The sequence below is a fragment of the Ursus arctos genome, unplaced genomic scaffold, assembly GCF_023065955.2.
Source record: "Ursus arctos isolate Adak ecotype North America unplaced genomic scaffold, UrsArc2.0 scaffold_30, whole genome shotgun sequence".
Lineage (NCBI taxonomy): Eukaryota > Metazoa > Chordata > Mammalia > Carnivora > Ursidae > Ursus > Ursus arctos.
The window spans coordinates 8,086,544-8,099,466 of NW_026622986.1; the positions used below are offsets into that span (position 1 = coordinate 8,086,544).

General features: G+C 47.5%; 1 protein-coding gene across 5 annotated transcripts in view; it reads left to right on the forward strand.

The window, feature by feature from the left end:
- ZNF438 (zinc finger protein 438) overlaps positions 1-12,132 on the forward strand; it is a 172,107-nt gene extending 159,975 nt beyond the window's left edge. For 4 of the 5 annotated variants that reach the window (XM_057304628.1, XM_057304627.1, XM_057304626.1 and 1 more), the window contains 2 exons: positions 8,070-9,861; positions 11,213-12,132. In XM_057304628.1, coding sequence (XP_057160611.1) covers positions 8,070-9,861; positions 11,213-11,822 — 2,402 coding nt within the window. In that variant the 3' untranslated portion in view covers positions 11,823-12,132. Of the gene's footprint in view, positions 1-6,341; positions 6,418-8,069; positions 9,862-11,212 lie in introns of all 5 variants that reach the window. The other variant, XM_048219356.2, reaches the window with a different exon arrangement.
- The last annotated feature ends 791 nt before the right edge of the window (positions 12,133-12,923 follow it).

Consider the following 12,923-nt stretch of genomic DNA (forward strand, 5'->3'; position numbering starts at 1 on the left):
GAAGAGTGTCCCCATAAAACAGCTCTTTAAAATGCACATATGTTAACTCCTATTCACTGTAATTGTTCATCTGATTAGCACTTTGTCAACTGGGATGGAAAACTTGGGGGCCAGGAGGAAGAGGGGGTGGTAGGATAGATGAGATGTGGGGAAGGTCAAGCTGCCATAAGAGGTGGTTGGAGAGTGGCGTGAAAGAAAAAATGCTTTACAGTTTTATTGGGACCATTATTCACAAGTAATAGCCATTTCTTCCCCTTTCCTTTCTTTACCTCTCAAGAAAGAAACCTCAGTTTTAGGATTCAGTACCATTTCCATATGATTAGCATTCAAGATTTGTGCATTTTTTTCTTCCCACCAAAAATAACTGTCAAGGACCTCATACTTCTTGTCAAGAGAAAGTGAAAACCGGATGTCTGCTGAGCATCTAACTGTGGTAGACACGACCTTGGCACCTTCGTGGGCACTTTTTTCATTTAATCCTGACCGTGATCTTTGCAGCAAGATGTTCTTATGCCCATTTCAAATGAGGACAGTTAGGCTCAGAGAGTGACTTTCCCGAGACAGAGCCAGGAGCTGAAACCACATCTGTCTGAACCCCAAACCCCGTGTTTTCACTGGCGCCCACGATAGAGGCCATCACCCTGCATAATAGCTCAGTCAGCATGTCAGCCGGGCCAAGGTGTGAGTTCCAGCACCATTACTGAACCAGCTTCGAAATCTTGATCTAGAAAAAGTACTTAGCAGTAATTTTTTTAAAGATTTTTTTATTTATGTAAGAGAAAGAGATAGTGAGCATGCGCACAGGCAAACAAGCGGGGAAAGGGCAGAGGGAGAGAATATCCAAGCAGACTCCTGCTGAGCACAGAGCCCGATGTGGAGCTCCATCTCTTGACCCAGGAGATCAGGACCTGAGCTGAAATCAAGAGTCGGACACTTAACCGACTGCGCCCCTTAACAGAAATTTCTAACTCGGGTTTTTGTGGTGATGAAATGACCTAGTGCATGTGAAGTATTTGATAAGTGCTAGGAAGTAAGGAAACTCCGGTGCTCAGAAAGCAAGCATTCCCTTTCTTCCTAAGTGAGGCAGTGAATTCACTGTCTGGCAGGACAGCTCTCACTGGCCTGTGCTGCAAGGAGGGGGTCTGGCTGTCACGGGGGGTGTTACAGGAGGGAAGCAGAGGCGTTAGCTGAGAGCTTGGTTTGCAGAGCGGGGAAGTGTGCAAGCAGAGCAGACAACACTGGACTCCGAACACGAGATACCCGATTGGGGAAGTGCCTGTTTCCTTTGTATCGTATCAGATTGCCTGAAATCTGGGTCCTAGCCATACTGACTCTAGGAGGTCATAGTGCTCCAGATAAGTGGACTAGAAATGGTATTTGGCATCCTAAGTCCTTAGACACAAAACCACTCTGTGCCTATTGCCAGCGCGTTTTACAGTGTGCCCTGTAGTCAGTGCTAAAGAAACTCCTGTCGACTGTGTTGCCCCAGAGGCCGGGCGGTGCCTTGGGGAGAGGGTAGGCAGTGGCTCAACGTGTTTATAGGTTTTTCAACAAAATTAAGTTGAGCTCCCTTGTGTTCTGAGCTGTTTCTTTTATCTCATACTTCTCCAGGGTTTTACCTTATTTGTTTTAACCAGAGACCATCTTGGGAAACAATTTGAACCCCAACTGGAATTTATCATTTGAAAGCCAAGTGAGGGGGAGAATAGGGATGACAGCAAATAAAGCTAAAGATAGGGTTTTTCAGTTTAATACAATTAAAACCTAAACAACATCTGAAAGTTTGGCTCTTTTGTGGCTTAGACTTCGACAGCACTTGTGTTCCGAGCTGAGGTCCAGGGAGCCTGTTTCAAGAGCAGGGACTCTCATCTCTTTGCCCGCTTGCTACTCCATGCTCAGCAGAAGGCCTGGGGGGTCCCAAACACATGGGGTAATGGAACTGTGCCCAAACGAACGAAGGGACGAGCGGGACGAACTTCACTCAGAAGCCAGAGAACAGGCCTTGGTTCTGCCAGTGGAAATGAGGGAGTTGATGATTGCAGTTGTCTTACAGAATCACCCGCCCTTGTGCTTGTGTCTTACTTAGTATTGTCTAGGACTTGCTGTGAGCCTGTGATCAAGCTGGCTTCCATGCTGTCTCTTAGTACCATCAAGCCCTCATTCTTCCCTCTGCTGTCTCTGCCTACACACCGGTCCTTTGGTGGTACTGGAGGAGGAGGAGGACACACATTATACCTTCTCCAAACAAGTAGGATCTGGCAACCTTATTGGACTTGTGAGAGTCCTGTAAATAGTAAGGGCAAATTCAACTTTAAAGAATCTACTTTAACCTTCAAATGACTATTAATTTTTCATGAAGTCTCTCTAATGAGTGGGCTTTCAGAAAGTCCTCATGTTATGGTAACTGAAGTTTTGGGATACGACAAGCCATTTCTATTCCAAGTTTCCTTTTTTCCCCTCTCCTTAAAATTCAGAGATAACATTATATCTTGTAGTTAATTAGGACAACTTTGTTTATTATGTAGCCCCTTTGAGGGGAGGATGAAGGAGGGGAGGGTCATTGCTTCAAGTCAGAATGGGACAGATCTGGATGGTGTGGACTTTGGCAATTACTTAGCTTCCTCAAGTCTCATTTTTTCTTAATCTGTGAAAAGGGGACAATAATAATTACTTGGAACGTTTGTGTGAGGGTTCAGTGAAAAGGCCTAGCACAGATCCCAGCCCATAATAAGGACTCCATACCTCCGTGTTTTCCTTTAATCCATAGTTCCATCAATTTTTCACCAACTGTAAATGTCACTTTGCAAAATAGTTATTTTTAATACACTTAACGTAGTAAAAACAGCCCATATTTAAAATCCTAATATTAAGTTTCACGTTGTATAATTGTACAAAATTAATTTTACTGAGTGAGCCTTTTATGTTTTCAGTTAATAAAAGTCCATGTTTAGTGCCTGAGAGTCCTGTGAGTCTCTTTAACTGTGTTATGGGAAATTTTGCAGGATTTCCAGAAATTATGAATGTCACTGGAAATTTCTACTTCTCATTATTTAGTGCACAGTTCTTTGAGATCTATAATTCAGGAGGTGACAGGGGAGGGTTTTTAGATCACACTTTCTGGGGAGGCCTTGTAAATGCATGTGGAGCAAACCACTGTTATAGCTGCATTGCCAAGAAAGACTTCCTACAGTCACGCCGTCCTCGTGTTTTAGAGTTTTAAAAAGTTAACAGCATTTTCAGCTTCTCTAAGGACTCCTATTGTTCAAACTACTTTAAAAAGAAAAGAAAAGAAAAACCTGTAGTTATTCTAGCATAACTGACCTTTATTGCAAATTGCTTCATTTTATCCTAAAGAGCCCAGTGTTTGCCAGAACAATTCTCAGGACTCCCATTGTCCTTGGGAAGTAATGAGCTCTAGTACTTCTCAGTGTTCAACTTTGGGTGGTAGTTATGCCCGGCCTGTCAGATTATTAGATTACTTCCCTCATCGTTAGCAGTTCTTGTCCTTAAACAGGCAAGGAAAACAAAACAGAAGACACTCCGTGTGTAATCTAGACACACTCATTTATGCAGACACACACTTATCCACCGTGACTGTCCCCAAAAGGTACCCGTTTTAAAAACAGATTCAAAAGGGAAACTTCATTTTCCTTGCATTCATTCAGCAGATATTTGCGGGCACCTCCTGTGTGCCAGGCACAGGGAGTGTTCAGTGGAAAAGAAGCACGTGTCCTGTCCTGACCACTTCATTTCCCGTGCCCCCCAACCCAAAAGCCACCATCGATGCCGGTTTCTTTTGCTTCCCTTCAGAGATATTCTGTGCATAGTAGGAATACATTTTTGTGTCTATCTCACTATTTGCTTTAATCCAAGTGATAGCACACTATACCGCTCACATCTTGGAGAATATTCCAGATCGGTCTAGCTCATCCTTCTTTCTTACTGTTGCATAGCATTACATTGGACGGTTGGATGGTTATTTTATGATGTCCCTGTTGCTGGACATATTTAAGTAATTCCTAGGGGTTCTTTTTCTTCTATTTGGGGACCTTGTCCTCTTTCTCCTGCCTTACATTTCTTTTCATGCATCACCGCATTCCGCGTCACTGCATCATTAATGATTCTGGGCACAGGGACGCAACACCACCTTCATGGACACCCTCACCCCTGTATGTACCTCCTGATAGATCCAGGCCAGCATGACTAGGTTACATTTATCCAGTAAGGCCCTATCTTTCACCCCACGATTTCTTGTGATTACTTTGTAATTGTTGATCATGAAGACAACTGATCAACGGTTCTACCCCCGGATCCACTTCTTCGAATGGCAGCACACTTGAGAGTTGACTCCGTCCAACAGGCATCATCCGTGGAACCTCGGACTGTCATTGCAGGCTGCCCGGGCTGCTCACTGCTCAGCGTTCTCCACGCCGAGGCAGCCACGTACCCTGAAGGCTTCTCTCTGCTCCCGGGTCACAGCCAGCCTCCTTTTCCTTTGAGTGGTGGTGTTCTTCCTGTGTGATTTTATTTCCTCTGTAACGTAGAAACTTTTGAAGATCAATCAAAGCACATTAACTTTAAATGCATCATAATTAGCTTGCTCCCTTTTGGATGGCTCTCTAAAGTATATCTAGTTTCATTTCTGGAAACCTTCACTGTCAGAAGGTTGCTTTCTTACACTTGGTCATAAAAAATAGGAAGCCCCTTCCCAACTTAAATCTTTAGAGACTTTAAAGTGACCTTGACCACGGGTTGTTGCTTCAGCTGCACCTTCTGGTCTTTGTTATTTCTGCTCTTCTTCATGTTGACATCACCATTCTCTGCCTCTGAGGTTCAGTTTTTCCATTTCCAGTTTCTTCTCTCTTTAATCCCCACTTTTTCCCTCTGTGGATGTCTTTTTTTTTTTTTTTTAAAGCGGTTCCTTCTCAGAGCTTGCTTGTTGCTGTCTGTTATCTTGTACCCAAGCAGCACAATTTCTGTTTTCTCTTCCTCCCTCAGATGGTTAGTCAGTGGGCCTCACCGATCCCCTTTATATTAAAGGGTTTTATCATGATGCTAACCCAGTTTCTTATTCTGGCAGTGAAATTAAATTGAAAAAAAATTTTCTGGACATAGATCCTCTCCTTTTTTAATTTTGAAAATCTGGAAAAGTGAAAGTTTGCTTTTAAACGGTGGCCCCCTTTCTTATTTTTTTTTAGATGATTTTCCAAGCTCAATGTGTAAATTCTTTGTTTCAGCCATGAATCACTTCATTGCCACTTACAACTTCAACAAGTAATTATAATCCTGACATTTCTGCCACACGCCCAACACTGTTCTAGACCCTGGAGACGTAGACAGACTCTGCCCGCAAGAGCTCCACTGCAGTGAGGGAAAGCAGTGGCCCATAATGTAATCCGGGAGATGGAGCCGACGTGCTAGAGAAAATTACAGCAGGAAATGGGGTGGGGAGTTCAGGAAGGGGGTAGTTTCAATGAAGGTGGTCAGAGAAGAGCTCCCCGGGAAGAAGCCACTTGACCAGACTTGAAAGAAACGCTGCAGCAAATACCGGGGATTTATCTGGAGGGAGGAGGTGCGTCCTGGCAGTGAGCACAGCAAGCGTGAAGGCTAAGGAAGCAGGTATGTGGCACCTGGAAGGAAGACCAAAGAGGCCACTGTGGCTGAAGGGTAGCGAACAGAGGAAGTCGGTCAGAGAGGTTCCCAGGAGCCCATAGCATGAGGCCCTTCACGCCATGGCAAGGACTTTGGCTCCGGCTCTGAGATGAAGAGCCATTGGACAGTTTTGAGCAAACGAGTGAGGTAATGTGTCTTGTGTGATGTAGTATTGTCACATGTTTTTCAAGAGCCTTTCTTCCAGTTCGGCTGTGCTTAGTCAGTTAGGAGTATGAAGTAGAGCTGAAGGATGCCATGTTTTCTCTCCTCTTCCTCCCTCATTGGTTTGCTGTGTAGATGCCAAGGCCATTATCACTAACGTGATTATTTAATGAGCCTTGTCTTTCAGCAACCAAGAGCTCTCAATAATGTTAAGCTTTTGGTAAACTCAATCCTGATGTAACATATTTCTTTACAACTTTCTTCTACAAAGATGAGAAGATAAGGCTTAAAATGAAAGACATTTAAATTTAAAAGCTGTAAATACAGAACCAGAAAAGAAATGAAAGTATGTAAGAAGAAGAAGCCCATGTGGCAGACCCATTTGGGAGACTGTTGTGTGGTGACTGGCCTGTTTATTTACCCATAAAGTTTGTGGAAACAGCTAAAAAAGATCCCAACAGATCACACAATTCTCCCGACCTGAGTTGCCTAGACCATCGTGCTCATCTTTTCGCTTCTTACTCTAGTGCAAGCTGCCACGTGGAATGTGTTTTTAACATACTTCTTCATCACCGAAGAGTGATTACTTTCTAAAACAAGCTGGTCAGTATACATTTCACCCTTATGCCTGTGTGTGCTACTTACGTACGTGAGGAATGTCATTTCTGCCAAAAGAAACAGCTTTCTGCTAAAATTGTTAGTTTTGGTAACTGTAGACGTTAAAATCTAGGCTGATTTTAAAAATGTTTTAATGGTCTGTTTCGGTAGACTGAAACAGATCACCGGCTCCACAAGGCAGAAATTGTGTCGTTCATCTTTGTGTCCTTGGTACCCCCCAAACAGCCCTCGGTCCTTCATCCACAACTCCGAAATCTCAAAAGCTCAGAAAACAGAAAAAGTTGGGTACCAAAACTCATTCAGAAACAAAACGTGAACCGAGTGAGACTATTTTAAAAATGTTCATTTGTCCCACTGTTTTGCAAATACTCATCTATTTTACTACGGAAGTGGTAAGAGGTTTAATTTGGGTGCCCTGCAGACCCCTCTGGGTGTTTCCATAACATTTGGTTTATGTGTCTTATTACTTTTCTAAAATTTAAAGTGTAAATCACAAAATACATCCAGCCCAGAACGTTTTAGAAAGGGGATGTGGGCCTGTCGTAGCCAATCCCTAGAGTGGTGTGGGTACCTTGTGAGCGTGAGTGGGAGTGACGTTCGGCTAAAATGAGGACTTAGAAAAGGGGAGCTTTTCCGCAGCCAGGCCTGATGACCTTGAGGTCTCCGGGGGGAATAAAAAAGATGATTCAGTTCTTCGAAGCGGTGCATCGAAATGCTGTCTTAGTTATTCTCTTAGGTACTTGTAATTGGTCTTCTGTTAATCTAATAAGTCCCAGTAGTAGGAAGTGTTATTGTTATCAGTTAAAATTATTCCTATTAGTGTCCCAGCAGGTGCTTTTTATGTGATTCATGTATTTTTTATGCTGTTTCCGTATCTTATCATTTTGTATCATTTTGTTTTTCTTCAACATTTTTTAAGGTGTCACATCAGCCTTTTTAATGCTGGTGATTTAATTGCAAAAGCACACATAAACAGTTTGAAAGGTGTGAGAAGAAATTCACAAGTCACATGGGGAACAGCAACAAAGCTAGCATTCAGTCTGGAATTCCTCTGCTGCGCAAAACAGCCAGCGGGTCAAATGGTGTGTCCGGAAAGTGAGAGAAAAATGAGCTTGATACAAGAAACGTTTGTTTCACACTGAAGATACAGTGGGAAATATGGATATGAATTAAATACAGCCTTTCCCCTCTCACAGCTTAATCGGGAAAACAAGACGTGTCCCTAAAATAAAGGAGATACACAGCAGAACGTACCAGAGGAGAGTCTTTGCAGCTCGGGGGGTCGGAAAGGGAGATCAGGAACCGGAATTAGGTACTTGGAGAAGGTGAACTTGTGGAATACAGATTGGGAAAGACAGAGGCCAGCTCTCGAGAAGCTCTGTGTTGAGTAGTAGGGACACACAGACAAATTATTGTGGAAAGCAGTCAGTGTTATCCTGGAGGCATTGGAACCATAGCGGAGAACAATCAGTCTCTGGGCAGGTGGGCAGGAGTTGACTTTAAGGCTGGGTCTTTAGGAACACAGGAGTCTGCCCAGGAGGGCCGGGGTGGGTCTGGGAGTGCACTGCAGGTTAGTGAACTCTCCACAGTAGGACAGCTACACTACAGTGACTTTTTATATTGTATTGTCTTTGCAGGCGAATCACACATCTCTTCTGGAACAATTCAGAGTGGGAAAGGTTTGCAGAATAAGAGTCAGTTTAGGACCATTGCACCAAAAATCGTGCCCAAAGTCCTAACATCCAGAGTGTTATCGTGCCGTTCTCCGTCGCTCTCGGATCAGGTGAACCCGGGACCCTCCATCAATGCTAAGCCACTGGGGGTGCCCACCCAGAATTATGCTCTGATGCAGGTTGCTGGACAGGAGGGGACGTTTTCACTCGTCGCTCTGCCACACGTTGCCTCAGCTCAGCCAGTCCAGAAGCCCAGACTACCGCTGCCTGAAAACCTTAAACTGCCTATTCCTCGATACCAACCCCCGAGAAATAACAAAGGATCAAGAAAGAAACCCGTTCGGAGCTCCTCGGAGAGTGGCAGTGGCATACCTCCTGCCCAAACCCAAACGTCCCCCTCCCCACCTGACCATCCTGAACCCCCTCGCAATGCCGGTCCCTCAGAGCAAGCGCCTTCCCTGGTCCAAGCCCCAGCTGGCGTCGGCAAGGCGGCACCAACTAGCCAAGGTGGCCCCGGAGAATCTCCACCTCCGGTGACCAGTGACCGTGGAGATCCGAGCCCTCCTGCGGCCCTGACACTGTCCACGCCAGAGGAGCCCTCTGCCAAGCAGGACCTCGCCAAGACTCCAGGGAAAGCAAACTTGGCGAGCAAGAAAACCTGCAGTAAACCTTCCTCCGTTGCCGGTGGAAAACTTAAAGAACAAGTCGATCTTGCAAAAGCCATGACCATTTTATCTCCGGCTCTTTTTGGCAACACAGTTCAGCTGATCTCTCCAGTCCCCAGAGGTAAACTGCCCATCCTCCCCTACGCCAGGATGAAAACAGCCGAGGTGTGCAGGGGTCCGTCGGATGGGAACATCGCCGATGGTTCTCTGCCTGGGCTCAGGGCCGTCTGTGACCAGGCAGCCTCCATCACAGAAGGCTGTCATGCAGCCACCAAAACGGTTGGCAAGACACCTGCTCCGCCGTCGTCCAAGCAGGGCCCCTGCGAGGGTGCTTTTCGTCCCGCCGCCAGACTGGATCTCAGCCACAAAGCAAAGCTGAGCAGCGGGGCCGCAAAGAGAAGAGTCCGGAAACGAAAGGGCCCAGAGGACATGTTGGCATTTCAGGGGAAAAGGAGGAAATGTATCATTAGTAAGTGTAAAGACAGCAAAGAAAGAGTGAAAACCGAGCCCCAGGAATCCAGAGAGCAAAACCCCGGGGCTCTGAAGAAATACCGCAGCATTATGCCGAAGCCCGTGATCGTGGTGCCCGCCGCGGCTCCGGCAGGGGCGCTGCCGTCCCCCGCCCCCGGCGGCCTGGCGCACGACCTTCTGTTCGGCAGTTCGCTGCCTCCGAAGTGCGCGGGCTGGAAGCAGGAGGGCGCCGCGTCCCCGAGGGCCGGCCTCAGGAAGCCGTGGTACAGGTGTCACGTGTGCAACCACCACTTCCAGTTCAAGCAGCACCTTCGCGACCACATGAACACGCACACGGACCGGCGGCCGTACAGTTGTCGGATCTGCCGCAAGGCGTACGTGCGGTCGGGCAGCCTGAGCGCGCACATGAACCTGCAGCACGGCGAGAGCCGGCCCAGGAAGCTCGTGTGCTGCGAGTTCTGCGCCAAGGTGTTCGGCCACGTCAGGGTCTACGTCGGCCACCTAAAAGAGGTGCACCGGGTCGTCATCAGCACCGAGCCCTGCCCCGGAGACAGGCAGCCGGGGGACGCGCCCAAGAGCAGAGGCCTGAGTGGGCGAAGGCCCGACGGATCCGCGGAGAGGTCAGTGCGCCCGGGCCGCAGGCCTGGCAGGAGGGTGGGTTTGGATCTGGAGAACAGGGCGAGATTTCGCGTTCGGAAGGGTGACTTTGTGAAAACCTCTCGCCGATGAGGGTGTCGGAAGGTAGCTACCTCTTCCTCCTCGTGCTGCACGGAGCGATCTCATGTCTCTTGGGTTTCCGAGCAGTGGCGGTGTTTCCTTGCTCTGACCCCGGTAAGGCCGGGCGCGAATGCCAGGCCCAGGTGTGCGGGGACAAGAGAGGGACGGAGGGTTTGGGCACCCGAAGTGCAAACCAGGAAAGTGCTGCATGTAGTTCCTGGTGCTCTCTACGAAGCAATTTTCCCCAAACGGGTGGCCACAGAATTTATATCTAAACATCATCCTTTGCCCCGGCATACAGTCTGACCCGTGTGCCCCACATTGACCACACCCTGAGGTGTCCAGACCCAATGCTTACATTTGCCCAGTTTTTGCCAGATTAACGTTTCCCATGTCACTGGTCCCCTGTGTGGGTCCTGGCTTCGGGCGTTAGGGACCAGCAGGCTATGTGGTGCCACAGCCTGGCAGACAGGACTGCGAGCAGCGGGTACGCCGGGGAGGCCCGCTCAGTCTGCCCGCTTTCCACCCCATGTCGGGGAGTCTCACTGAAATCCATCCTCACCCACACCAGGAAAATTAAACATTTTCTAACTTGAGATGCTCTGACCCTCATCATTCGTCATTGTCCTAATTGTTCCACATACTTCCTATCCAGTTGGTCTTCCTCCGTCACATTTGTTAAAGTCAGGGCCGCCTGTCCTGTTTCTTCCCGGCTTTTCTATAGTTTGTCTGCTTTTATTCGGGCATTTCTGTCCACTGCAGACATCTGTGCCTTTCATTAATACATATAGCGTCCTCCCCCAAGAAACCCCCCTTCTTCATTGTCTTCTGTGGTACGTCTTGATTTTTAGGTAAAATGGCCAAACTGCTTTGAGTGCTCAAGCTTAGAGAGGAAGGGCAACAGTGGGGCCGAACCAGCGTGGGTCCCTGCCAGGCTTCCCTTGCTGCTACCTGGCTCTCGAGTTGATGACAGCTAGTTGGTCACTAAAGAGTAGTTAGCCGCCCTGGGGGAGAGACAGGACAGGAAACACTCCTTCCCTCAGTGGACGCTGGGAGCTCGAGACCCTGGTGGCCCCGAGCAGGAGTGACGGCTGGTGTTCCCCATGGCCTCTGCTTCCCCGGGTGCTGTTTCCCCATTCCCTGAATTTCTCCTCCGCAGGGGTGTTTGGGATCCCTGAAGATGAGCATCTGAGAGGAAAAGCTCCAGTTGTGGTTTTTGTGAAATCTTCTATTGGCTCTTTTCCCCCTTTTCAGGGAAAACAAGTCAAGCCTGGAAGAAGACCTCCTCCTCACCCAGGCAGATGAAGTCAAGTTACAAATCAAATGTGGCCGCTGTCAGATTACTGCCCAGTCTTTCGCTGAAATCAAGTTTCATTTACTTTACGTCCACGGAGAGGAAATTCAGGGCCGGCTGCAAGAGGAGAGCCTCCCAGCAAGCAGAGGCACTCAGGAGGACCTGGTGAAACACATTGCTCCTTTCTGGAAGCAGCATCCTGAGAGAAGAAAGCTGCTGAACAAGCAGGGTCCCCCTGATGAGGAGGTCCCCAAACTGAAACGGCAGCTCTGCCTTCCTCCCCAGAAGGATGTGGAAATCCTCCGGAAGGCTGAAGGAGCCCAGGCAGGCCCCAGTGAGGCAGGAGCGGCCCCCTGGGGCCCTGCAGGTCCCAGGCCCCACGCCCCCCTCCTTGGGTCCCATTCAGGCTTTAACTGCGTGCTGTGCTCACAGACGCTGCCAAGGAAGGAAGAGCTCCTCCCGCACTGGGAGCAGCAGCACAACTGTGAGGACCCTCCCAGGCTGTGGACGATTTTCAACGCGCTCTCCCACCAGGGAGTGGTCGGACTGGCTGGCAAAACTGAGCAATGAAATACTGGGGTGGGAGGGGGTTAGAGACAGTGTTGCTTGCTTGCTTTCTCTTTCAAAGTTCTGTGTTCCTAGGGTGGTGCTTAATTGCAAAAGTCAAACAAGATCAGCATTAATGAGCACAAGTGATTTTGTACATAGTTTTATTTTCTTATGAAATATATATATATATATATATATATATATGCCCTCGATGTATATTTTTCTAGCCATGTGAAGTTTTATTTCAAAATCCTGTGTACTAACTGTTAATGTCCTAGACTTTATTTGAGAATAAATAAAAAGATCAAAATTTGGAGATTGAAATGTAAAAGACGAGAGAGGCTGTTCTTCACATCCAGTTTTCGGCGTGTCTGAGTGTGTGTGTATCATTTTGTTCAGCTGGTTTCTGTTTAAGCAGACTGACACATGTGATAGGTTTCCAGGTGGCAAACCCAGTTCAGTCTCAAGCCTAGTGTAGTGTTGATATTTATCAGATTTGCTGGTGTAGTAGGACAGGCTATCGGGCAGTACATTTAATAAGGTTCGCGTCTACCGTAATTGAAAATCCATGTTTCCAGACCTTAGATTTTTTTTTTTAATTTTGCTGTTTTCTTAAATGTACATTACCTCGAAGATCAGATGTTGGTGAAGCCTTACAGCTGTAGTGTTCCATATCAAAGTAATCAAAGCTTTTTTAGTACTTCAGCTAATAAAAAACCACTTTTTTGGTTAAAAGTTCTTTTCAAATAGTCTTTCGGGCCAGGAAATTTACAACCTGGAAAGTGCGTGAGATAGCGCAGTCCAGATGGCGAGGTGTCTGAACCGCTCGCCCTCCCTCCCGAGGAACTTCACAGCCTTGTTGCTAGCTGAGCGCCTTGGACGCCACTGTGCCTTTCAAGCCCAGGGTTCGCCTTGAAAGTCGAGAGTAAATGATTGCCTCTTAAATTCCTGGGAAGTGACCTCGAATCAGAAAAGTTGCCATTTGGAGCTCCGGGCCATCCTGGCTGTAAAATCATTTTCTTAGAACGGGGGAGTGTGTGCGGCCATCCAACTGAAATTTCAGCCTTTGCGCGAAGGGGCTGTGCGTGGGGCCGGCCCCGTTTGCCCAGAGCGCGGCCCATT